General features: G+C 43.5%; 1 protein-coding gene across 5 annotated transcripts in view; it reads left to right on the plus strand.

The window, feature by feature from the left end:
- Window positions 1-26,657, plus strand: part of ARHGEF7 (Rho guanine nucleotide exchange factor 7) — a 202,299-nt gene that overhangs the window by 93,141 nt on the left and 82,501 nt on the right. For all 5 annotated transcript variants that reach the window (XM_084638282.1, XM_084638279.1, XM_084638278.1 and 2 more), the window contains 2 exons: window positions 4,875-5,076; window positions 19,555-19,643. In XM_084638282.1, the coding sequence (XP_084494408.1) occupies window positions 4,875-5,076; window positions 19,555-19,643 (291 nt within the window). The remainder of the gene's footprint in view (window positions 1-4,874; window positions 5,077-19,554; window positions 19,644-26,657) is intronic.

The following is a 26,657-nucleotide window of genomic DNA, read 5'->3' on the forward strand; positions in this document are numbered from 1 at the left end:
ATGTGAAAATCAAGGGTTATAATCTATTTAGGAAGGATTGAGTAGGCAAAACGGAGGGTAAGCGTGAGTGGCCCTCTATGTCAAAAACGGCATTGCCTGTTTGATCTTGAATGCTTATGGATGAATGTCCTAACAGATAAAGCACAAGATGGGGTATTGGTGTCTGCTACAGGCACCAGATCACACAAGGTAATAGGGTGACTGGCTCCATATGCACCTATCTACAGTGTATAGGGAAAAAAATCTGCATGATCATGGGGGACTTCAGTTTGAATCACACATGCTGGTGGTCTCATGCTTCCAGTACTAAAACAGCCTAGGAACTTCTAAATATTATAGATGATAGTTTCCTAACTCAGAAAGTGTTGCATCCAACATGGGGGAGTTCTGTATTAGATCTCATCTTGACAGTTACAGAGGATCCAGAATTTTATTACATTTATAATGTGCAAACAGAATGAAGTCCACACCAGTGTTATATACCTCATACTTTAAAAGGACTAACTTCACAAAATTGAAAATAATTACGAGCCAAATCAGCAAATTTAATCAGAAAAATGTGAAGGATAATTGGGATTGTTTAAGAATATGTTACTAGATGTCCCAAAAGCCACAATCCCACAACTGAAAAAGAAGGCCATGTTGGTTTTTTAAAAAAAGAATTGGTTTAGAGGGGAAGTGAAGGCTGCGCTCAAAAATGGAAGAATTGGGAATTTGATAGTCATGAATATAAATCAGAAGCTATAAATTGGAGAAAATATATAAGGGACACAAGCAGAAATCTTTAGCCAGCAGAGTTAAGGAAAATGACGAGTTTTTTAGTATATGAGGAACAAAAAAAAAAAATACTAATAGTGGTATTGTTCCATTAGTAGATGTAAATGATGGAATTATCAATAATAATGTAGAAAAAGCAGCAATGTTCAATAAATATTTGTCCTGTATTTGGAGAAAAAACAAATGATGTAGTCATGCGACAACATTCTTTCCATTCCACTAGTATTTCATGAGGACGTTAAACAGCAGCTACTAAAAGTTAGGCCTTTCTAAATTATCAGGTTCATATAACTTGTAGAGTTTTAGAAAAGCTGTCTGAGGATCTTGCTGGACCAGTAATGTTGAGTTTTTTTCAATAAGGCTTGGAACACCAGGGAAGTTCTAGAAGACTGGAAGAGAGATAATGTTCCGATATTTAAAAAGAGTAAACAGGATGACCTAAGTGATTATAAACCTGTCAGTCTGACATAGATCCCAGGCGAGACAATAGAGTGACTGACAAAGGAGTTGATTAATAAAGAATTAAAGAAGTGTAATATAGTTAATGCCAATCAACATGAGTTTATGGAAAATAGATCCTGTCAAACTAATTTGATATCGGTTTTTTGCTACGGTGACATGATTGATAAAGGTAATAGTGCTGATCTAGAACACTTAGATGTTGGTAAGGCATTTTGCTTGGTAGTGTATGACACTGATTTTAAAAAAAAAAATAAACCTAGAAAGATATAAAATTAACATAGCCCACATTAAATGGGTTAAAAGATGGCTAACTGATAGGTCTCAAAATGCAGTTGTAAATGAGGAATTGTATTTGAGCAGGTATGTTTCTAGTGGGGCCCTGGAGGGAGCAGTTCTTGGCCCTGTGCTATTTAACATTTTTATCCATTACCGGGAAGAAAATGTAAAATAATCACTGATAAAACTTGCCGATGACACACAAATTGGGGGAGTCGTAAATAATGAAGAGTACATGTTACTGATACAGAGAGATCTAGATTGCTTGGTAAGCTGGGTGTAAACAAACAATATGCGTGTTAATGTGGCCAAATATAAATTTATACACCAGGGATTGGCTACCTTTGGCCCGCCAGGGTAAGCCCCCTGGAGGGCCGGGCCGGTTTGTTTACCTGCCATGTCTGCAGGTTCGACGGATTGCAGCTCCCACTGGCCGTGGTTCGCCGTTCCAGGCCAATGGGGGCTGTGGGAAGTGGCAGCCAGCACATCCCTTGGCCTGCACCACTTCCCGCAGCCCCCATTGGCCTGGAATGGTGAACCACGGCCAGTGGGAGCTGCGATCTGTCGAACCTGCGGACGCGGCAGGTAACAAACCGGCCCGGCCCTCCAGGGGGCTTACCCTGGCGGGCCGCGGGCCAAAGGTTGCTGATCCTTGGTATACACCTAGAAACAAACAATGTAGGCCATACTTACAAAAGGGAAAGTCTATCCTGGGAAGCAGTGACTCTGAAAAAGATCTGGGGGTCATAGTGGATAATCAGGTGAACATGAGCTGTGGTCAAAAGAGTTAATACAATCATGGGATGCATAAACAGGATAATCTTGAGTAGGAACAGACAGCTTATTTTATATCTTTGTTTGGCGCTGGTGCGACTGCTGCTGGAATACTGTGCCCAGTTCTGATGTCCACAACTGAAGAAGGATATTGATAAATTGGAGATGGTTCAGAGAAGAACTGTGAGAATGATTAAAGGATAAGAAAATGTGTTAGACTCAGGGACCTCACTCTGTTTTAGCTTGTCAAAGAGAAGGTTAAGAGATGACTTGATGAGTCTGTCATTACCTATTATCTTGAACAAATATTTAATAATGGGCTCTTCAATATAGCAGAGAACAGTGTAACATGATCCAGTGGCTGGAAGTTGAATCTAGAGAAATTCAGGCTGGAATTAAGGCATACGTTTTTAATGGTGAGAGTAATTAGCCATTGGAACAGTTTACTGACGGTCATGGTGAATTTTTATGCCATTGTCATTATTAAAACACAGTTACAATGATAATTTAAGTCCCATCCCAGTTCCAGGCCTTCCAGAGCCTCTAAACAAATTTCATTCAGGAGCAGTCTCTGTTGTTCTTTGACATCAGAACAATAGCAAAAAATCGTTCTGTAATTATACCAAAAACAACTGAAAGGCAAACACTTCGACAAGAAGGTGGCACCCGTTGAAACTAATAACTTAGACTCATAGACTTCAAGGCTAGAAGTGTGACCTTCTGCACATCTCCATGCTACAGAATTTCACTCACCCACTCCTCTAATAGGCCCATAACTTATGGTTAAGTTACTGAAGACCTGAAATCTTGATTTAAAGACTTCAAGTTACAGAGCACCCATCTTTTACACTAGTTCAAACCAGCAAATGGCCCATGCCCCACACTGTAGAAGAAGGCAAACCCGCCCCCCCCCCGGGTCTTTGCCAGTCTGACCTGGGGAAGAATTCTTTCCTGACCGTTCCTGAAACACCATCCCAGAAAGCAGAGGAAAAATATGACAAGGATGTGACTACCATTTGCTCAAATAATGAAAAAAAGAGAATTTCGTGAGTGTCGTCAACCTAAACTTCTGAGCCAAGGACTATTTAATATCAATGAGGAAGAAGTAACACCTAACACAAACTGAAAACACATTGTGGATGTTCAAAAATACTTCTGCAACCATCATTCTTCTGTCTGAAGAATGGCTGTGCGAATAAATGTATCACATAGTAATTGTGTAACTTACAATAAAACTTTGTGGGTTTTTTCCACAGCAGGGTTGTCATGATTTTCCCCAATTTAACTAGAATTTAAATTCTTCAATCCAAACACTCCATTGCATCCTAATACGATATATTACCGAAATAAGTTTGAGTGGCAAACTCTGACATAGATCTAACTTTAAGATTTTGGTTCAGGTCCATCTGTTTTCCCTTCCTCCCTCTCCAGTCTCCGTTTTGGAAAGAACATGTTTCCAGTAAAGCAGTTATGTTTCTTGGTAGTTGTAGGGTTACCACACATCTGGGTTTTCCCAGACATGACCTCTTTTTTGGTCCTCCGATCTCCATCTGGGCAGATTCTTGAAATGTGAGGAAATGTCTGGGATTTTTCCCTTGCTTGTTGCCGATCAGAAAGACCCATCTCCAGAGCACCATAGCTAGGCTCTTTAGCTCCTGGGGCAAGCAAGCATACTTGAGCTCCCTGCCCTTGGGTCCCTGTCATTATTCCACTCCTGTGGCTTTGCGCCCTGGGCCCCACTTGCCCTGGCCTGGTTACAGCCCTGCGTCTCCTCCACGCTCTGATTGGTCCCTCCCCTTCATTTGCAGCTACTGGATCCTGCCCGCCCTGGCCTGCTGGGTAAGTGGAGCTGCCAAGAGCCTCTTGGCTGGGCTGCCTGTCCTACGGCTGGGCCTCAGAGCCTAGCAGGGAGGGGTGCCAGAGCTAGGCCCAACACCCCTCAGGGAGGTGCTGACTGACAGGCTAATGCTGTGTCCTGGGCCTGCACCAGCTGTCCTGCCACTGTGACGGAGCGCAACACTGCCCCTCACCTAGAGTGTGAGGCTGTAGGCACCCCCTCCAGCACCCCTCTCAAATAATGCCTCCAGCAACACTCCCAAATACCCTCTCCCATCCCAGTACACACAACCCTCCGGCACCCCAAAATACCCCTTCCCAGTACACACACATCCCCCCCTAGCTCCCCCTTCTCCTCCCCCCGGCAGTGTCCTCTGGGAACTTGAAATATGGTAACCCTAGGTAGTAGCCAAAGACATTTTCAATTTGTTCTGTTCATAGAGATCTTGAATCTGATCTTTGAAAAACACAAATCTTTTTCATTTTAGTTTTGTTGGCCTTGCCTGATTCTAAGACGTCTGAGTGGAATAAAGTACTACCTAGATTGAAAGACACAAATCACAGAAATACAACGTCAAGATAGATGCATATTGCATATTGGGGTCTGCAGGTCTTGTTGTACAGCTTCTGATAAAAATGGTGTTTTAATTTAAATATATTTCTGTTTAATGAAGAGACTTGTATATTGGTCATGAAGTAACCCGTATGCATCTAAAGTTCTGTCCTTCATTTGCGATTTCACTTTTTAGGACATGACCGATAACAGCAATCACCAGCTGGTGGTGAGAGCAAAATTCAGTTTTCAACAGACCAATGAAGATGAACTTTCTTTTGCAAAAGGAGACATTATTCATGTTACGAGAGTGGAAGAAGGAGGCTGGTGGGAAGGGACTCACAATGGCAAAACAGGATGGTTTCCTAGTAACTATGTACGAGAAATAAAATCAAATGGTAAGTCTGAAAGAGAACATATTTGCAAAATGTGATTCTTGGCTTCCAAGAAGAGATGGAAATAACTGATTGTTTCCTAATGCTAATGAATGTGTGATTAGCGTTCAGTATGAACACTTAATCTGTCCCAGCCATAAGAATCCTTAATTCTTACAAATTATTAACATAGTTTTTGTTCCTAGATTGAGTGCATGGGGGAGGTACACTTTTCAAGGAGCTGAGAGAATGTGCTATAGAGATGTAGACATATCTCTGTTTGTATCCACTATATTTACAATTACGTTAGCCTTTGTCACCTGTAACTATTGATTTCAGTATGTGTGTGTGTGTGTGTGTGGGCGTTTGTTCTGATGTTGACTTCTGTTATTGATCAATAAGATTTCAAGGAAGGCTTTCCACATTCTCAAACATTTTCTACTAAAATCTTAGCATCTACCTAGGCTGGTTAGTACATAGGCATTTCATGGAAATGAATGCCCTTTGTGCTTTTTTATTATTGACCACTGCATGGACAACCTTTGACTTTTAACGTTCTGTACTTTGCATATAATATCTAAAGAAACCTGAGTGTTCTTAAAAGATAATCTCCCAACAACATGGAATTGAAAGTTTTCGGTTTTCCCCTCATCAAGACAAAGCAAGTTTTTAAATAGAACATGTCATATTTTTCATAAAACATTTATCTTTTTGAAGTAAGTATGAATAACCGTATTTCTATGTTGCTAGCTATATATTTTAAGGATGCCTTTGTACATTTTCAAAGTGATTTTTTCTGTCTCCCTGCTCAAAATATGCATATTATTTTGAGAGGAGACAGGCTTTCTATTTCATTGTGTATTTCAATAAATTGTCTCCACACACTGGATTTTGTTTATACATTTTTTATGACTGCAGTGTAAAGGGAAAAATACTGGTGAGCGTGCACACGCCCATACACACATATATAATATTCATAAACTTTGGACAAGATTAGCTTCTTCAGACAGGAGGATAACTTGTTAGTTAAATTTGGATGCGTGTTATGATGATATACATGTAACTGTTCCCATCTGTCACACTGATTTTTTTTTTATGTGAAATCTTTCTTCTTTACATAAATTTCCTTTTCATTTTATAATGGAGGTCAAGTGCTGTGTGTTGTACAAGAGCAGTGGTCCAAGATGAAATTGGTAAACTGAGATACGCTTTGGGAACAGAGGATCTGGGATTTCTGGGTGCATCCAGTGATTGGGGCTGGATTCCACAGGGGCCACTTCGAAAGGACAAGGAGGTTGGGGTGCATCTGTTACAAGCCTTGTCTTTGCCTTGTAGACTGGCTTATGCACATATTCCCTGTGATTTAAGAGGGAGAGTGCTTGAGTAGCTGATAGGCTGATTTTGTTAGGGAGTTAACACCCATGCAATATGTGTCGGGGCCTAGCAAATTCATGGTCCATTTTGGTGAATTTCACGGCCAGGGAGCTTTAAAATCAATCAATTTAATGTTTTCAGATGTTTATATCTGAATTTTCACGGTATTGTAACCGTGGGGGTCCCAACCCAAAAAGCGGCCAGGGTTTGGGGGGTGGTGGTCACAAGACTATTGGGGTGGGGAGAGGGCATGGGATTGCCACCCTCTGCTTTTCTGCTGGCAGGGGTGCTGCCTTCAGAGCTGGGCAGCCAGAGAGGAAGGCTGCTGTCTGCGTGCCCCGCTGTAAAGCCAGCATCACCTCCAACAGCCGCACAGAAGTGAGGACCATAGGGCATGGTGGGTGGATTACCATTGGTCTGGTTTTCCTTGCAGTCTCCTGTCCCAGTGGGGGCTGACAGCTGGGGCTGCAATCTCCCCATGTGGAAGGGTTATAATTCCAGCCGCAGTCTTGTGCGCCGGGGGGAGGCGACAGCTGAAGCCATCCGAGCTTTCTGCAACTGGAGGAGATCCCAGAGGTGGGTCTAACCCTCTCCAGGAACAGCCCCTGCAGGGGAAGAAGAACTCTCCTCCTTTCCCATCCCCAGAGGATTAACAGCTGGAGCTCTGCACAGGGCAGGAGCCCCTGGCTGAGTGCCAGATTTCGTAGGGGAGATTAGATTTCACGGTCCATGATATGGTTTTCACGGCCATGAATTTGGAAGGGCCCTAAATATATGCAGCACTACCTGATGCTGGAGGCAGGTGGTAACAAGGTGATTGTTAGCCCGGGGTGCCCCGAAAAACATCACAGTGACATAATTGGCAGGATCGGTACCCTGTTTGCTAGCAAAAAATCGCTCTGCCAGCATTTATAAGCCAGAGACTCAGAGATTCAAAAGGTTGCAAACAAATAAAGATTGCAAGCAAATAAAGTAAAGGTTGGAGTTTATTAATTTGTTTATTTTGGTAAAGGAAATAAAGGTATAAGATGAGTAAGCAGAATAAATGGCAAAGAGATCAGACTGATTAACCAAAGGGGACTGAGCTCAAGCTCAACAAGACCAACATGACACAGTTCTCAGTGAGGCAGCCAAAAAGGTGGGGTGTATCCCCACTCCCCCCAGAAGGATACAGAGGAATGTTTCGGGGGACGAGCAATGACACCAGATGCCGGGCCTCAGGCTCTCAGGCCCAGCCCCGGGCAGTGGGCCTCAGGCTGTCAACTGCAGCGTCATACTGTTGACTCAAATTCAATTATTGATCACTATAACCTCCTAGGTCCTTTTTGGCAATACTGTTGTCTCACCAGTTATTCTCCATTTTGTCATTGCAGTTTTAAAACTCTTTTTGGCATCTTGTTTGAGATAAACAAAAAGCAGGTTTTGTTTCTGTCAGAAAAATAAACCCATTTTAAGCCTTTGTTTACATTGTAAAGAATCAAAAAGAAGGGTACGTCTTTTTTGCTTCCCTTTTGGTCCCCTTTAAAGCCTACAGAGTACTTACTTTTCTTCCAAGAGATATTTTGAGCAGAAGATAGAAAGTTATTTGAAGTGAGAGAATATCCTTATTTTCATCCCTCTGGGTAACTACTACATATGACGGGGCAAAAAAGATTTGCTGGATAAAAATATTTACTGGGTAATGTATTTGATAGCATGTCTTTTTTGTTAAAAAATCACAAAAGTGAACTTAAGAAGGTGCGAAATGTGTCATTTCACATAGGCAGTGCTGTGTCTTGTATAGTAAAAGGAGAGATCTGGAGACTTGTTTTAAGAGGTGGTTAATTTGAGATGAATAAGAAATCATACTTCGCAATGATACAGGTACTTACATGTGACTGTCATTTGATTCACAGATCTTTAATCAATCATGCGATCACTTGGTAAAACTTTAATGTTCTTTCCTAATTACACCCGAAATAAAAAAAAATATTCTGTAGTCAGATGCTTGACGCTCTTAGTTAGGTAGCATACTAATTTCCAAGGGGAAAAAAGGCATGGCCATGTCTTACCTGCCTATGAACTGTTACTGGACCTGGTCCTGTAAACTTTCTCTTATTGAAACCTTTTAGGATTGGTACCATTTGGCATTGATCACTCTCACAGCGAGTTGACATAAGGAAGAGAGTAGAAGCAATAAAAATCATGTTTTTCTCTCCATGCTGTTTTCAGTAGTACATTCTATCTTAATGTTTGTTGTCCAACAGCTTTATTCACTTGTATGGTTTACTTCTTCCCATTGCCTTCATTTGTGCACTAGTTCTTTTGATTGTTTTGCTGTAGCAGAGATATTGCTTGCTTGGTCTTTCATTCTAAATTCTTAGCCTTGGAGACAGCATTTAAGCCGGGCTGTAATAGCGAGGAGAGATGATATGGTTTTATTAAATTATTTTTATGTACTGTTGACTTACTGAATATTTTTTTTTACTTTTCCTGCCACTCTGTTCCCATAAAATATCTTTACATCTTTCTGTTTCTAAAATTTAACCTGCTACTTAGATTCTTTTTCAAATCAGCTGTCTTAATGAATGTAGACTTGCGAAGTAGATTTGTTGAGCACTTATAATGCGCTTGGGCGCTGTACAAACATATAAGGAAACTAGGAAATTAAATTTAGTGTAGATGCAAATAGAACAGTTAACACACACAGTCTAGTGATAGGAATTTAAGGTGATAAATCCTGCAGAAGTGGTGGTTGAAATGTTTTGCTGAAGAAGTGTGTTCTAGAGTGCAAGGAAATAGTTTGCCCCATGACAATAAACCTGATGTAAGTTTGCAACACATGGAAGAGCCTTGAGTGACCGAGCATGAGACTGAATTGAAGATAAACCAGACAAATATTTCTATTGTCTAACAAAAAACTAAAAATAAAAAAACTTGGAAAGAGTCAGGTGTGGCTCAGAGCCATTTGCAGTCTCTTAAAAAAGCAGCTATTTGTAAAGGACAAAATCGTTCGTTGTATGCAATGTTGTTATAGCTGTGGTCCCCAGATATGAGAGAGACAAGGTAGGTGAGAGAGACAAGCTTCCGAGCTTACACAGAGCTCTTCTTCAGGTTTTGCTCTGTGTAGGTTTGAAAGCTTGTCTCTCTCACCAATAGAAGTTAGTCCAGTAAAAGATATTATCTCACCCACCTTGTCTCTCTAAAATCATTTGTTTCAGACAGTCTGAGACGTTTTATGTGCATTTATAAAAGGTTATTCAAATAGTCTTCCCAGCTGTTGTCATGAGCACAAGGGTGAGCATTTCTACTCTGTGTAACAGGTACTATGGGCTATAACAAGGGTGTGTGTGGGGGGGAAATCTTGAGTTTACCTGGAGCTTAAAGAAAATGTTTTAATCAGGCTCTGGGAAGTAGGTCTCTGATGGTAATGATGATTACAGGTGCGAGTTCTCTATTTATTTAATCAGAATTAGATATGAAGGAATATAATTCTTGGTTACTCAGAGTGGAAACTGCAGTAACAAGTGACCTCTTTGTCCCATCCTTGTTCTAGATTTGTCCCTTTGAGTGCTGGGTCAGATGCTAGTTTTTATGGGATTTGATTTTTAGGTTTTTACATATTTTCACTAAGAAAGGAACTGGGACTCACAAAACTGGGACCTGGGGGGTTGAATCTTATCAAGAAATGGTCTCTGAGTCAGTTCATTATGACAGAAGGCTCACACATGCAGGAGGTTATGGCATTCAGCGCTTTTTGTCACATAATAATGAGGGGTTTGTTACCTAGTGACGAGTGTGGGACAGGATACCAGGGTATTATTCCTGATTCTGACACCATCTCACTGGGTGAATTACTGGATTTACTTGGGTGAATTATGTAGCCTCTGTCTGTTTCCCCATATGTTTAATAGGGTTAGTGCCTATTACATAGGGTGTATTAAAACAGTGTTTCCCAAACGGTGACTCCTGATTCACCAATGGGTTGCGGAAAGGGTCCAGGTCAGAGGTGGGCAAACTATGGCCCGTGGGATTGCCCCTTGTGGTGCCGCAGGCCCCGCGCCATGCTCAGAAGCGGCCGGCACCACGTCCCTGGGGAGGGCGGGGGGAGAGGGCTTTGTGTGTTGCTCTTGCCTCCAGGCACCGCCCCCCGTAGCTCCCAATGCCCGGGAACGGGAAACCATGGCCAATGGGAGCTTCGGGGGAGGTACCTGGAGGCGTGGCAAGGGAAGTGCGCGGAGCCCTGTGCCCCCACGCTCCCCCAGGGGCCGCGGAGGGATGTGGTGCCGGCTGCTTCCTGGGGCCAGGGCAGGCAGGCAGAGAGCCTGCCCTGGCCCCAGTGCGCACAGCTCCCACCCCGGAGCCTCTTTAGGTAAGCAGTGCCAGGCTGGAGCCCGAACCCCTTCTGCCCCCTCAACTCCCTGCTCTAAGCCCCCTGCCGCACCCTGCATCCCATGCACCCCAACCCTCTGCCCTGAGTTCCCTGCTGCACCCTGCACCCACGTGCACCCATCTCCCTGCCCTGAGCCCCCTGTTGCACCCTGCATCCCTTCTCTGCCCCAATCTCTTGCCCTGAGTCTATTCCTGCACACCGCACCCCCTCCCACACTCTGCACTCTCTCCCGGACCCCAACCCCCTGCCCCGGCCCTGCATACAATTTCCCCACCCAGATGTGGCCCTCTGCCCAAAAAGTTTGCTCACCCCTGGTCTAGGTGGATTGTCAGTCACTGCCCACAATGGCACTCCCTGCCACACGCATCCTAGAAGCACCCGCCCCAATGTTACGACATGCACTGGGTTACGGCACCACTGGGTTACGGCACCACTTGAGTTTAGCATGGCCTCCCCTCCATCATGATAGAGGGGGGCCAAGCCAAATCTACATGGTGCTGTGACCTTGTGGGCTGTGTCTCAACACCCAGTAGCCAGGCCCAGTGCTGTGGGACAGGAGCCGCTGCTGCAAGTGAGTGTGAAGTGGGTTTGTTTTCCAAAGTCCCCTGCCTCCTCAGGGCCTCCCCTGCTAGCTTGGGCTGCAGGCCTGGGCAAGGCAGGGGAAAACTTCAGTAGGAATCTGAGGGGGCCTAGCTGGGGAGGGGAGAGGGAAATGGAGTTGGGCAGGGGTACTAGTAGTGTGGAAAGCATGTAATGTTTTGATTTTTCTTTTTTCTTTTGTGTTTGAATTACTTAAAAAAGAAAGTGTGTGTGTGTGTGTGTACGTATATTTACACACGCACATTCTTTACGTGTAAAGATGGGTCGACAAAATGAGTGTGGTGGGTTGGCTTAGTAAAAAATTTGGGAACCACTGTATGAATAAATTATGCACTATAACGTTTGTCAAATTATTTGAGATCCTCTGAAGAAAGAGGCTACAAAAATGAAAAGTTTTGTTATTTCTGATTATTCATACTAAGAAAGTAACTTCATCTCACCCTTCCTTGCTTCCACCTCCACATGCTGCATCACCCCGTTGGTCATTTCCATTGTGGCTCTTTTTATACCCACTTATGAAGCAAGGCACCGACCAGAGGCAGAATACCAGACATGATCTGACAGCTTATCTGACGTGCTATATCAAATCCTATATTTCTACAGTTAAACAAATCCTATATTTCAAAAGGTTTTAAAAGTTGAATTTGTTTAGGGCTATTCACTCAAAATACAGTATATAATGAATCTACCAAGTGATTTGGGAATATCTAACTTTGATCCTATGGCTCTGTTGTTAATTGATAAGAGTTGTTTCAGCTGAGTAGTTCATAGTCTGAAATTCTAATTATTTATCTATTCCAACAAAAATATCTAGTAACTTAAAGCAGTTTTTTAAAGGGAAAAGGAATGAATTTTTACTTACTTGAATGTGATTTTAGGGTTGGATATTTGACCAGTCCAAAAAATAAATGGTCGATTGGTCAAATTTTATCAAATGAATGTCAAAAATGGTCAAATATTTTAAAGCACTAATTTATTAGAACAGTAACAACAGTAACAAAAAAAGCAAGACTTTATGGTCGCAGTAAGCTTAGCCATAGGTACTTAACTTTTTTTTAATTAGGCCTATTTCTTAACTGAGTTGTTTTAACTCGGAAAAATGTGAAACCCAATGAAGTTCTAAAAAATGAAAGAATAATTATTATTACCTTTTTTTATCAATGTTAGGCTAGCATTTAAATGTGAACATTATTCAAGGGTGAACAGTTACAAAAAGGAAAGAAAAATAAAATTAATAAAACAAACGTAGCAACTAAAAAAGAAAAGTCATTTTGAAATGCACTTATGATAGGTAAGCAGCAGGCCAACTCTCTTAGCAGCTTAATGACTGTGCATCTTTTCTCTTTTTGTTGGGGGAGGAGGTTTAATGACCGTGAACTTTCCTCTCTCTCCCTCAGTCCCTTCTGGCTTAATTTCTGTGGCTATGTCTGCACTGCAATTAAAAACCCACGGCTGGGGTTGCGGGGCTGTTTAATTGGAGCATAGACTTCCAGGCTCACGATGTAACCCTGTGAGGTGGGAGGGTCCTAGAGCTCGAGCTCCTGCAGTCTGAGACCTGAAGTCTACACTGCAAATAAACAGCCCCACAGCCCAAGGCACACGAGCCCGAATCAGCTGGCACGGGCCAGCTGCAAGTGTCTGATTGCAGTGTAGATTACCCTAAGGGTCGGCAGCCTGCGGCACGTGAGCTGATTTTTAGTGGCACTCTGCTACCAGCCGGGGTCCCGGCCGCCGGCCCCGCTTAGCCCCCTGCCGGCCTGGATGGACGGAACTCCGGGCTGGCAGCAGGCTGAGCGGGGCCGGTGGCTGGGACCCCAGGCCGGCAGACAGAACCCCAGGCCGGCGGCAAGCTGAGCCGCTCCGCGAACTGCCGGTCTGGGGTCCCGCCTGCCGCCTGCACTGTCGGTCTGGGGTTCTGTCCCTCGGCCCACTGCCAGGATCCCAGACCGGCAGCGCAGGTGTCAGACGGAACCCAGACTGGCAACATGCTGAGCCGCTCAGCCCGCTGCCAGTCTGGGGTTCTGGCCGCTGGCCCCTGCCAGCCAGGGTCGCAGCTGCCGGCCCCAATTAGCCCGCTGCCAGTCTGGGGTTCCAGCCGCTGGCCCCTGCCAGCCGGGGTCGCAGCTGCCGGCCCCAATTAGCCCGCTGCCAGTCTGGGGTTCCAGCCGCTGGCCCCTGCCAGCCGGGGTCGCAGCTGCCGGCCCCAATTAGCCCGCTGCCAGTCTGGGGTTCCGTCGGGGGGCCCCTGTAAATGTAAAATGTATTACTGGCACGCGAAACCTTAAATTAATGAAGACTTGGCATGCCACTTCTCAGAGGTTGCCATCCCCTGATATACCCTATGTTTGTCTAATCAGTTTAGATTGTAGGTTCTTTTAGGCAGGAACTATGTCTTTAAATTGTAAAGCAGCATGTATGTTAATGTCCTGGTATACCAGGAAAGATATCTACACACACACACACGCACTGTTAGTTCCAGAAGATTGCATCCAGTCAAGATGTTCCATTTTCAGTTGGTCACCTTTTTCCTAACAGGTGGTGGTAGCATATGGTAAAGTGAATGATCAAGGCATTTAAGTAGTCTTGTTAACAGATGGCACTAGGATGCAATGAAAAAGATAGGCTTCTGCGTACATCAGGGCATTCTCGCTGGAATATTTTTTAATAATTAAGCATGGTCAACAAATAGGTGATCAATGGACATTATTTGTCTGCTCAGTTCACCAGCTTGCCAAGCTTATGTGATGTAGCAGGTGGAAGAAGAGAGCCAACACTATATAACCAGCCAGCTTTCTACAAGTCACTAGCAAATGGTAGTCCATAGACCACAGTTTAAGAACCTCTGTATTACGATAGTCTTCAGACCACCTGTATGTGTGTGATGGACGAGTTGGGTGAGGTAATATCTTTTGTTGGACCAACTTTTGTTGGTAAAATAGACAAGCTTTTGAGCTTACAGAGCTCTTCCTCAGATCTGGGAAAGCTACCCAGAGTGTCACAGCTAAATACAAGGTGGAAAAAATTGTTTTGCATAGGGAGTTCACATGTTGTAAGACCATTCAAGGTGAACCGGGAAGTTAACTCCTCTGCAGTCATAGGACAAAGGAGGGTAGTGAGTTATAGATTGTTGTAAAGAGCCATAAATTCAGCATCTTTATTAAATCCATGATTTTTAGTATGTAACAAAGTTATGAATTTGAGTTCCCAGGCTTGTTTTTGAAGGTGTTGTGCAGATTTTCTTTGAGCATAGGGGCTGAGAGGTTAGATATAGAGTGATTGCTTTGTGAAGTGTTCAAACCCCGTGTGATGTGATATGATTTTGTCTTTTATCATTTTTCTGTGTAAGTTCATTTAAGTGATTGTCTGGTTTCGCCCGCAGAGTTGTTGGGGCATTAGATGCACTGCATGAGGTACACCACATGTTGTGAGAGGCATGTGTAGGACCCATGGATCTTGGAAGGTGTGTGGTGGGGGAGTATTGAGTATCATAACAGTGGAGATATGTCTGCAGCTTTTGCATCTGTTCTGTCGGGCTCTGGTGCCCCTTTGAGTTGGTGTGTCCTGGTCAGTGGGGAGCTTGCTTCTGATGACAAGCTTGGCAAGCTGGGGACATTGTTTGAAGGCCAGAAGAGGAGGTTTGGGAAAGATGTCTTTCAGGATGTGGTCCCCATTGAATATGGGTTGTAATTGTGTAATGAGACCTTGTGTGGGTTTCAGGATGGGGTGATAGTTAACAACTAAGGATGTGCAGCCATTTTTTTTCTTCCCCCCTGCATGGAAGTAGATTCTCCCAGGGTGTTTGGGTGAACCTGCTCCATGATGTGATCTACTTCTCTGGTGGAATGCCCTTGTTTTGGGAAGGCAGTTTTAAGTGGGTTAAGGAGTGTATCCTGGATTTTATCCTTGCCCATATTCTGTGCTATCTGAGTGCCTGGCTGTAGATAACCGATTTCTTGGTGTGTTTGGGGTGGTTACTGAACCTGTGGAGGTAGGTGTGGTGATCCGTTGGTTTCTTGTATATAGTTGTCTGCTGGGTTCTATTGTTGAAGCTGATCATGGTGTCTAGGAAGTTGATGCTAGTGTGGAAAGGTTTTAAAAAGAGTTTGATAGACAGGTGCTGGTTCCTGAAGTTGCAGTGGAAATCTCTGAGGGAGTTTAGGTCCTTTGTCCAGAGGATGAAAATATCATCGATTTATCTCGGGTGTATCATTGGTTTTACAGTGGTGTTTTTCAGAAATTCTTTCTCAAGGTGGCCTATGAAGAGGCTGGCATATCGGGGAGCCATCTTAGTACCCATGGTTGTTCCCATGGTTTGGACAAAGTGTTCGTTGTTGCTTGTAAAGTTGTTATGGGTGAGGATGAACTGAGTTTGGGCTGCATATGTGAGTGTTGTCTGTTGTCTTGTAGATGTTTGAGGCAGGCAGCAATGCTGTCATTGTGAGGGATGTTGGTGTATAGGGAAGTGACATACACAGTGGCGAGGATGATGTTCTGAGTGGGGGTTGTTAATGTTGCGGTGTTTCTAGAGGAGGCTGGTTGTGTCCTGGAGGAAGCTGGTCCTTTGTGTGGTGAATGGTGTCTGAGTCCCAGTGTTCCTTCAGTAAGGTACTGTGGCCAGGTGTGATAGGTTTGCTTGGGTTCCCTTGTTTGTGTATCTTGGGAAGCCAGTAGAAGGCCCCTGGGGTAGGTTCATGGGGGACGAGGTTGTAGAGTTTCTCTTGGAGTTCTTTGGAGAAAGATGTGATGATATCCTCAAATTCTTGGATGCATTGTGGTGTGGGATTTTCGTTGAGTTCTTTATAGGAAGTGGTGTCGGAGAGTATGTCTACACTGGATTAAAAAATCCATGGCAGCAAGTCTCAGAGCCCGGGTCTGTTGACTCGAGCTCGCAGGGATTGGACTCTGTGGCAAAAAATAGTAGTGTAGATGTTTGGGCTGGAGCCCCACAGCCTGAGTCCCATGAGCCTGAGTCAGCTGACCTGGGCCAGCTGTGGCCATGTCGTGGGTCTTTTATTGCAGTGTAGATGTACACGGAGGGAGTTGTTGGTTGGGCTTGTTGACGTAGTCAGCACTGTTGGGAGCACGATGGTGCCCCCTTTATCTGCTGGTTTGATCGCTATCAGCGGTTGGATTTCAGAGACTGTATAACTGTCCTCTCGGCAGTGGTGAGATTGTGGTGGATGTGACGTTTTGTTAGGATTTCACAGTCACTACAGCCTACCACCCCGCACTGAAGCCTAGTCTGTGTATTCCCCATTTTGTAGTTGTGCATTGATTTTTCCTTTCTAAGTATGGTACATTGCATTTATCTTTCTTAAATTTCATCTTGTTGAATTCAGACCAATTCTCCAATTTGTCATTGTCCTTTTGAATTCTAATCCTCTCTTCCTGAGTGCTTCCAGCCTCTCCCAGCTTGGTGTCATCTGCACATTTTATAAGCAGGTTTTCCACTCCGTTATCCAAGTAATTAATGAAAGTATTGAAGAGTACCAGACTCAGGACTGACCCCTGCAAGACGACCACTAGATATGTCCTCCCAGTTTGACAGCGAATCATTGATATTTGAATACAGTCTTTCAACCAGTTGTACACTCACCTTATAGTAATTTCATCTGGATTCAATTTCCTTAGTTTGCTTATGAGAATGTCATGTGGGACTGTGTCAAAAGCTGTACTAAAATCAAGATCTATCATATCTATTGCTTCTCCCATCTACTAGACCTGTAACCCTGTGAAAGAAGAAAATTATGTTGGTTTGGTATAATTTGTCCTTGACCTTATAGTCCTATTCTCCTCTAGTTGCTTAGATACTTATTGTTAAATAGTTTGTTCCAGTATCTGGGCTGATTGGTCTGTAATTCCCTGGGTCCTCTTTGTTCCCCCTTTTAAAGCTAGCTACTATGTTTGCCCTTTTCTAGTCTTCTGGAACCTCACCCGTCTTCTGTGAGTTCTCGAAGATGATTGCTAATAGTTCAGAGGTTGCTTCAGCTAGTTCTTTAACTACCCTAGGATGAATTTCTGACTTCATCTAACTCATCTAAATATTCTTTAACCTGTTCTCCCCTATTTTGAGGTATGTTCCTTCCCCCTTATTGTTAATATTGTGTTGAGTGTCTGGTCGCCATTAACCTTTTTAGTAAAGACTGAAGCAAAATAGGCATTAAACACCTGAACCTTCTTGATGTTATTATCTGTTGTTAGCTCTCCGCTGTTAACTAGAAGGACCTATACTTTCCTTCATCCCTCTCTTGCTTCTAATGTATTTAAAGAACCTCCTCTTACACCTGGTAAGGGACATACAAGGCAATAACTCATTTGGTGCCTTAGCTTTTCTGATTTTGTCTCTGCATGGTTGTGCTATTCTCTGGAATTACTCCTCAGCAATGTATCCATGTTTCCCTGATGTCAGAGCAAAGAAAGTTTTGAGGGACAAAGCTATCAATCACTTGCACCAAATCCTGCCGTCAGGCCAAAGCATGCACAAGGCAGCTGTGGGGTGTGAAGGCAAAAGAGTATCTCATCACCTCTTCACTCAGCCTAATCCTGGGGATGCTGTGTGCATGGCCAGGCCCTGAGAATAATGCATGGCAGCCTGTGGATGGCTATAAATTAACAGCTACTGTCCAGCCCCAAAGCCACAGCTGGGTATTGGTGCAGCATGGCCTGCCCTGGCCCACACCCCTTTTCCTCTGGAAACTTCCTCCCGGTTGGCAGTGTGATGGGGATTGGCAAAAGAGCCACCGGAGAATCCCCCTCCCATGACTGGTTTATCCAACTCAGTGGCAGATTCCTCATGTGATGTAAGGTGCTGCTCTGCACCTGAGAGTCTCACCCCAGATTCTTAAAAATCAACTCACCAGAATTAAAGTTAAATTTTAAATAAAATATATTTATGAGTTAAAGCTTGAGTGAACAGAAGAGTTTGTCTTCAAAATAGAGGCATGCCTAGATTTTCAGTAGGAGTGTTTTGATCCTACTACAGTTCATCTCAGACAATCTGTCATTTCACTATCTGGTATTCGTAACTAAGGTACTTGTCTGAAGTCTGCCTATGAAACCAGTCTGTTTTAATATGAAGTGAATGGAGCATAATGTCCAGATGAATAAAGCCTTTTTATAGTATAATTGGCAATTGCCAAAAGAGTGCGCTCATTCAGATCTGTTACTTCAGTCATGTGCACGAGGTCAGGAGGACACTCTATATACTGTATATCCCATCTTCTGATTCAGCAGAGAGCAGCTTTACATTTGAAATTCTTGCATCCCACTAGTGTTAAATAAGAGGAGGTGGAAGGAGGGTTGGGAGTGTTTATTTTGTGTCTGTATGTACTGCTGAGAGAGGCAACTCTCAGAACAGCTCATTAAGTGATTCGGTCTTGTGCTGCAAGCTGTCAGGACAGTCATTTTAATCTTGCAGACATATGTTGTCTCTCCACAGAGAGCATAATTGAGGAATAGATTCTTTTTACAGGGTTGCATTTTCAGGGAATGTTGGTTGGGGTTTTCTTTGTTTTGTTTTTTGTTTGTTTTTGGAAAATTGCACATATTCTGTGTTGATGGAGAAATTGTTTTCAGCGCAGAGGCATTTGTTTTACATAGATAATAAGTGTAATTGATATTCCAGAAGATCATCTGGTAAATCGTTTTATTTCTGTACTAACTTGTACAATTTTTTATATTTTATTTCTACAAACTACAAGTATAGTAAAGTTAGACCTTTTTCGTGGATTTTGCTTTTATCCATTTTAATTTAGTGAAAGCAAAAGTAATTTACTGCTTTTGTCTAAACATATAACACCTTCTGGACTACTGCAAATATCTCATTTTAAAATCACAGCCTGCCTGTGATAATGTGTTCACTTTTCAAAAGATATTTTGGTCAAGTTATTCTGATTGGCTGAAATCCTGGTCCCAATGAAGTTAATGGGAGTTTTGCCATTGACTTCAGGGGCTCTGGAATTTCATTTTTTGTGAATATATACACCATTTTGATCCTGTATTAGTATGTAAGACTTGACTTTAACACAGCTCTGTACATTTCTCAGGAAAGCATTGTTTCCACTGTATCTCATTTCAGTGATCTTAGAGCAGCTTGTTTGACCTCTAGTGTTGAAATATGAAATTGCATCCCACTGACAAAACATTTTACATTTCAGAAAAACCAGTCTCCCCCAAATCAGGAACACTGAAGAGTCCTCCCAAAGGTTTTGATACGTCTGCAATTAGCAAAAGCTATTACAATGTGGTGAGTGAGCCCTTTCCTTATTCTGAATTGTATACGATAGAACCTCAATAATTTGCTCACTTCAGAATCTGTATAAAAAGTGCCACCTCTTAGCCAAAATTAAAAAGCCAAGGGCTGTAGTGAATTTTCACATTACCAAGGCCTTCACTATTTTTACAAAATATTCTATTGTACATTTATGAATATGCTATAAGTGTGATCCTAAATAAGTTGAACGAAACAGTGTAAGTAAGTGTAAGTAACAGAGTAAGTGAAGAAAGTTTATTTCTGGAGTGCATTTGATACTTTTTTTTGTTCGCTTGTTAATTTGCAAAAATCAGCTATTTGCAGTAAGTCTCTTCCAGTCATTTTAAATTAACAAGGTTATACTTTACTTGTCCTTTGTCTTAAACCAAAGAGGTTAAACATTTTGGCAGAGACGATTCTTGACCTCCCTGTCTACTTTGCTGTGCTCTTTAATCAACCTACATAACTGAGTAATCAGCTGCTGGGACCTCTCATTTACACAGTTTATCTGAACTTTCAGAAAGAGGAAATGCGAAGACAGAGGTGGTTAACCTTTGATATATTTTATATATTTTCTTAGCATATTACTGACATTTCTTTCGTAGATACAAGATATAATATTATAAAACTCTTGCTTTTTTTAATGAATACAATAGCTTTCATCCCATATTTTATAAAATATGGGTACTTATGGAAGTTCTGTCATCTTGTTAACAAAAATGATAAATGTGTTAATTGTAAACTACTGGTCTTTGCTGATGTCACAACATCAAGTCTTTTTCTTTTTCTTTGATGCAGCTGTTTTTTTTTTATGTGTTAATATATTTTCAGCAGGGGTCTTAAAGTAGAGAATATAGTTATTAGTTTGATATTATAGGTTGATAGTTATTATGTTTTGTGAAGAAGTGTGGCAGCTAACAGGAACCACCTCGAAGAATGCAATGATTGTATATAGCTCAATTATTTGAAAAACACACACCCACACACACCCCTATATCAGGGATTCTCAGCCTTTTTCTTTCTGAGGCTCCCTCAACGTGCTATAAAAATGCCAGAGCCCAGCACGGGGTGGGGCCCATTTTAGGCTTCAGCTGTAGGGGAGGAGGGGCACTTGGGCATAGGCGTAGTTTGACTTCTATATCTGGGGAGCAGGCTCAGGCCAGCTCCCCATGGCAGGGTCCAGGGAGGCAGTGCCACCTCCACCCCCGAGTCACCTCAGCAGGCCCCCCAAACTGTCTGGCATGAGGGGGGAGTGCGCAACCAAAAATAATAATTCAAAGGGGTGGAAGGCTCAGCTCAAAAAGTTTGAAAACCGTTCAGGATGCAGGGAGGGGGTAGCTGGGGCTGTGTGCAGGCGGGGGGTAGCTCAGAGTGCAGGGAGGGGGTAGCTGGGGCTGTGTGCAGGCGGGGGGTAGCTCAGGGTGCAGGAAGGGGGTAGCTGGGGCTGTATGCAGGCAAGAGGGTAGCTCTGAGTGTAGGGAGAGGGGTAACTAGGGCTGTGTGCAGGCAGGGGTGTAGTTCAGGGTGCAGCGAGAGGGGTAGTTGGGGCTCCATGCAGGCAGGGGGTAGCTCAAGGTGTAGGAAGAGGGTAGCGAGGGGCTGTGTGCTGGGAGGGCCCCGTCATTATGGTCGTTGGTCCCTGAGGGATTTGCCAGCCCTGGAGCTGGGTCCCCCACGAGCAGTCGGTGGGGGCTGGGAACTAAGGAGCAGCCACAGCCCCATGTACTGGCAGCAGACAAAGGAGACAGGGAAGCATCACACCATGGTGCTCCATGGTACCAGCTAGGGCAGCATCCCGGCCCCATGTTGCCTGGCTGTGGCTTCCTATGTCCAACCTGGCCAGGGGCCAGAGCCTCATGGGGTCAGGGAAAGAGGGTGGGGATGGAGTCACGCCTGGGTTTGCCCCAGCTCTGGTTACGGCACTGCTGTTTGCAGGGGGGAGACAATTTCCCCGTGCCTCCCCCAAACTCCGCCTATGGGCTCGGGTCGGGGCTCCAGGGCTCGCAGACCCCCTGATACCACCTTTAAACCAAACCCCCAGTTGAGAACCACTGCCCTCGAGTGCCTGTCTCAATAAGAACAGGAGGACTTGTGGCACCTTAGAGACTAACCAATTTATTTGAGCATAAGCTTTCGTGAGCTACAGCCCACTTCATCGGATGCTGCCACAAGTCCTCCTTTTCTTTCTGCGGATACAGACTAACCCGGCTGCTACTCTGAAACTGTCTCAGTAGTTAATATTATTGGGAATGGAGGGCTGCTGATGGATCATGTATTGCATCCAATACCTGATAGCCAGGATAAAAAATAGCAGTTCTGCCATGTACCCTTTGCAATCTCTGAAGGAATCATGCTTGTAACTGTAACATGACAATCAACTTGCTATTTAATAATTTCTTAAAGTGTGTAAAGGTATGTAATCTTCAGTAGAAAACTTCAAAAAATTGACAGTGTTGCTCTGGGTTTTTAAAACATTGCTCACTTTTCACTCCTGTGTTTTTCCTTGATTTGAAAATGTTAATCTTAAAATTTTGATCTGTAAAGTGATTTTCTCAATGATACCATCCCATGGAAATGTGCATGATCCTGTTATGGTTTGAAGTTGTCAGTAAGGAATCAGTTAGCGCCATTTCTCTTTGCCTTTTCTCTCTTATCCCAGCTATTTTATTTCATATTGTTGGGTCTAGATAGCTAGTTGATGTGAAAATGAAAAAAGAAAACGGAAAAAAATCTGACTCATTTTCACAATAATGTATTCAGATGTTTGTTCCAGGCCATTTTATGACCCACAAATGGGCCTCTTGAGAAAGGGTTGGCTTTGTTCAAAATATGAGAGAAGTGGGGGGGGGGAGGGAATATTATCTATCTTATATTTTTTGATTCAGAAATTCAAACTTTGACCAAGTTAAATTCCAAAATTCTTAGTTTCAAAATTGAAATTTTTACACCCAAATAGGACCAAAGATGTTTTTCATGAAGTCACACTTTGTTCTTCAGTGACCTTAGGCACAAGGTAATGGGTCTGTCTGCTCACAAACCAAGAAGAATTAGTAGGAGAAGCAAAAGTGGATGGAAACCTGAGAGGCAGTGACCATGAGATGGTTGAGTTCAGGATCCTGACACAAGGAAGAAAGGAGAGCTGCAGAGTATGGACCCTGGAGTTCAGAAAAGCAGACCTTGACTCCCTCAGGGGACTGATGGGCAGGATCCTCTGGGAGAATAACGTGACGGGGAAAGGAGTCCAGGAGAGCTGGCTGTATTTTAAAGAAGCCTTATTGAGGTTACAGGAACAAACCATCCCGATGTGTCGAAAGAATAGTAAATATGGCAGGCAACCAGCTTGGCTTAACAGCGAAATCCTTGCTGATCTTAAACACAAAAAAGAGGCTTACAAGAAGTGGAAGATTGGACAAATGACCAGGGAGGAGTATAAAAATATTGCTCAGGCATGCAGGAGTGAAATCAGGAAGGTCAAATCACACTTGGAGTTGCAGCTAGCAAGAGATGTTAAGAGTAACAAGAAGGGTTTCTTCGGGTATGTTAACAACAAATAGAAAATCGAGGAAGTGTAGGCCCCTTACTGAATGAGGGAGGCAACCTAGTGACAGAGGATGTGGAAAAAGCTAATGTACTCAATGCTTTTTTTGCCTCTGTCTTCACGAACAAGGTATAACAATGCTGGTTCTGGCAGGACCCAACTGACAGTGCCAATTCAGGACAAATTGCTTAAAGCAGGGCAGTTACAGCCCAAGGCTGGGGTTTCTGTGCACACCAAGGCAAACCAAACCAGCCAAATGGAGAAGACTTTGGTTTTACCCCACTGGCTAACCACAAGTCACACAAGCAATTCCCTTAGACAGTCCAGTTTCCCAGTATCACCACCAGTGCCATTCGTTATGGGGACAAATGGTTCTGAAAACCAATATTCAGTAAAAGAAAAAGGTTTTCCCAAAAGACCAAGCCCCAGACCCAGGTCAATATACAAATCAGATCTTACCCACAAATCACGCTGTTGCCAATCCTTTAGAATCTAAAATCTAAAGGTTTATTCATAAAAGGAAAAAGATATAGATGAGAGCTAGGATTGGTTAGAATCAATTACATATAGTAATGGCAAAGTTCTTGGTTCAGGCTTGCAGCAGTGATAGAATAAACTGCAGGTTCAAATCAAGTCTCTGGAGTACATACATCCACAGCTGGGATGGGTCTTTCAGTCCTTGGTTCAAAGCTTCAGTGTAGCAAAGTCCCTCCAGAGGTAAAAAGCAGGATTGAAGACAAGATGGAGGAGCTGCAGCTTTTTATATTCCCTTGCCATGTGGTCTCTGCTTTCTTTGTCCCAAAGACAAGCTGTCCATCACATGGCCTGGAAAAGCCTCAGAGTTCTGTCCATAGGCATGTCCCTGCATACCTTGCTGAGTCACAAGGTGTGTCTGCCTTCTCTCACTTGTATAGCTGGTGGTCCTTAATGGGCCATCAAGCAGGCTAGGCAGAGCTGACACCAACTTGTCTGGAGAGTTCCCCAGAAGCATAGCACAAGTTTGAAATACAGACAGTATAGAGCCAGTATTCATAACTTTAACTATAAAAATGATACACACATCTAGACAGCATAATCATATCCAGCAAACCATAACCTTGTCTTAGACACCTCATTTGACCCCCTTTACGCAAGATTTGGTGCCACTACAGGACCTTGGTTGCAACAATGATCTATACGGTCCCAGTTTATGTCAATAATGTCACACAAGGTCAGCTCCCAGACTGCTGGAGTGGGCAGCACAGCATGGGGAGGAGGTGACCAGCCCTCTGTGGAGAAGGAAGTGGTTTAGAACTATTCAGAAAAGCTGGACGAGCACAAGTCCATGGGACCGGATGCACTGCATCCGAGGGTGGAAAAGGAGTTGGTAGATGTGATTACAGAGCCATTGGCCATTATCTTTGAAAACACGTGGCGATTGGGGGAGGTCCCAGATGACTGGAAAAAGGCTAATGTAGTGCCCATCTTTAAAAAAGGGAAGGAGGAGGATCCAGGGAATACAGGCCAGTCAGTCTCACCTCAATCCCTGGAAAAATCATGGAGCAGGTCCTCAAGGAATCAATTCTGAAGCACTTAGAGGAGAGGAAAGTGATCAGGAACAGTCAGCATGGATTCACCAAGGGCAAGTCATGCCTGACTAAGCTAATTGCCTTCTATGATGAGATAACTGGCTCTGTGGATGAGGGGAAAGCAGTGGATATTCCTTGACTTTAGCAAAGCTTTTGACACTGTCTCCCAGAGTATTCTTGCCAGCAAGTTAAAGAAGTATGGGCTGGATGAATGGACTATAAGGTGGATAGATAGCTGGCTAGATCGTCGGGCCCAATGGGTAGTGATCAATGGCTCCATGTCTAGTTGGCAGCCGGTATCAAGCGGAGTGCCCCAAGGGTCAGTCCTGGGCCAGTTTTGTTCAATATCTTCATTAATGGTCTGGAGAATGGTGTGGATTGCACCCTCAGCAAGTTTGCAGATGACACTAAACTGAGAGGAGTGGTAGATACGCTGAAGGGTAGGGATAGGATATAGAGGGCCCTAGACAAATTAGAGGATTGGGCCAAAAGAAATCTGATGATGTTCAACAAGGACAAGTGCAGAGTCCTGCACTTAGGACGGAAGAATCCCATGCACCGCTACAGACTAGGGACCGAGTGGCTTGGCAGCAGTTCTGCAGAAAAGGACCTAGGGGTGACAGTGGATGAGAAGCTGGATATGAGTCAACAGTGTGCCCTTGTTGCCAAGAAGGCCAATGGCATTTTGGGATGCATATGTAGGGGCATTGCCAGCAGATAGAGGGACGTGATCATCCCCGCTATTGGGCAGTAGTGAGGCCGCATGTGGAGTACTGTGTCCAGTTTTGGGCCCCACACTACAAGAAGGATGTGGAAAAATTGGAAAGAGTCCAGCGGAGGGCAACAAAAATGATTATGGGACTGGAGCACACGACTTACGAGGAAAGGCTGAGGGAACTGGGATTATTTAGTCTGCAGAAGAGAAGAATGAGGGGGGATTTGATAGCTGTTTTCAACTACCTGAAAGGGGGTTCCAAAGAGGATGGCTCTAGACTGTTCTCAGTGGTAGCAGATGACAGAACGAGGAGTAATGGTCTCAAGTTGCAGTGGGGGAGGTTTAGGTTGTCTGTTAGGAAAAACTTTTTCACTAGGAGGGTGGTGAAGTATTGGAATGGATTACCTAGGGAGATGGTGGAATCTCCTTCCTTAGAGGTTTTCAAGGTCAGGCCTGGCAAAGCCCTGGCTGGGAAGATTTAGTTGGGGATTGGTCCTGCTTTTGAGCAGGGGATTGGACTAGATGACCTCCTAAGGTCCCTTCCAACCCTGATATTCTATGATTCTATGAACATGGCAGCCTTTACTTAGAATACATTTTGCATTTATTGTCTGAGGATTAACCTTTCTAAAGTTATTAGAGTATAAACATTTATGTTGAACAAAGGTGCAACCTGTATCTCTCTAGTTTTATTTCTTCATAAATAGTAGTCAATGGCACTTTAATATTGGCAGAGACTACAGGGAAAAGAATAATCAAGGTGTGAAATTCAGTTTTCTAGACTTTGACTAAATCTTTTAGAAGCTAGTATCTAAGCCTCCCTTTGAAATAAGGGTGTAAAGCTCAGCATTCTTTGCAGTAGTGCTGTTAGTTTACATCACAGACATTTTGGTCTCTTGGGTATGTCTAGTTTTTTAAAATTCTTTTCACTCTGCCTATTGCTGTGTATTCATAGAATCATAGAATATCAGGGTTGGAAGGGACCTCAGGAGGTCATCTAGTCCAACCACCTGCTCAAAGCAGGACCGATCCTGTTGTTTTGATCAGCGTTTTACATTTATTACTTGTGTTTTAATTAGTATGAGGTTTTCAAATATGAACACAAATCAAAATTTGACCTGGTTGAAGCTTTCAGAAAATTTTATCCTAGGTATGAAACTTGATTCATAAATCAATAAATAAATACT

The sequence above is a fragment of the Lepidochelys olivacea genome (genome assembly GCF_965140295.1).
Source record: "Lepidochelys olivacea isolate rLepOli2 genome assembly, chromosome: 1".
Classification (NCBI taxonomy): domain Eukaryota; kingdom Metazoa; phylum Chordata; order Testudines; family Cheloniidae; genus Lepidochelys; species Lepidochelys olivacea.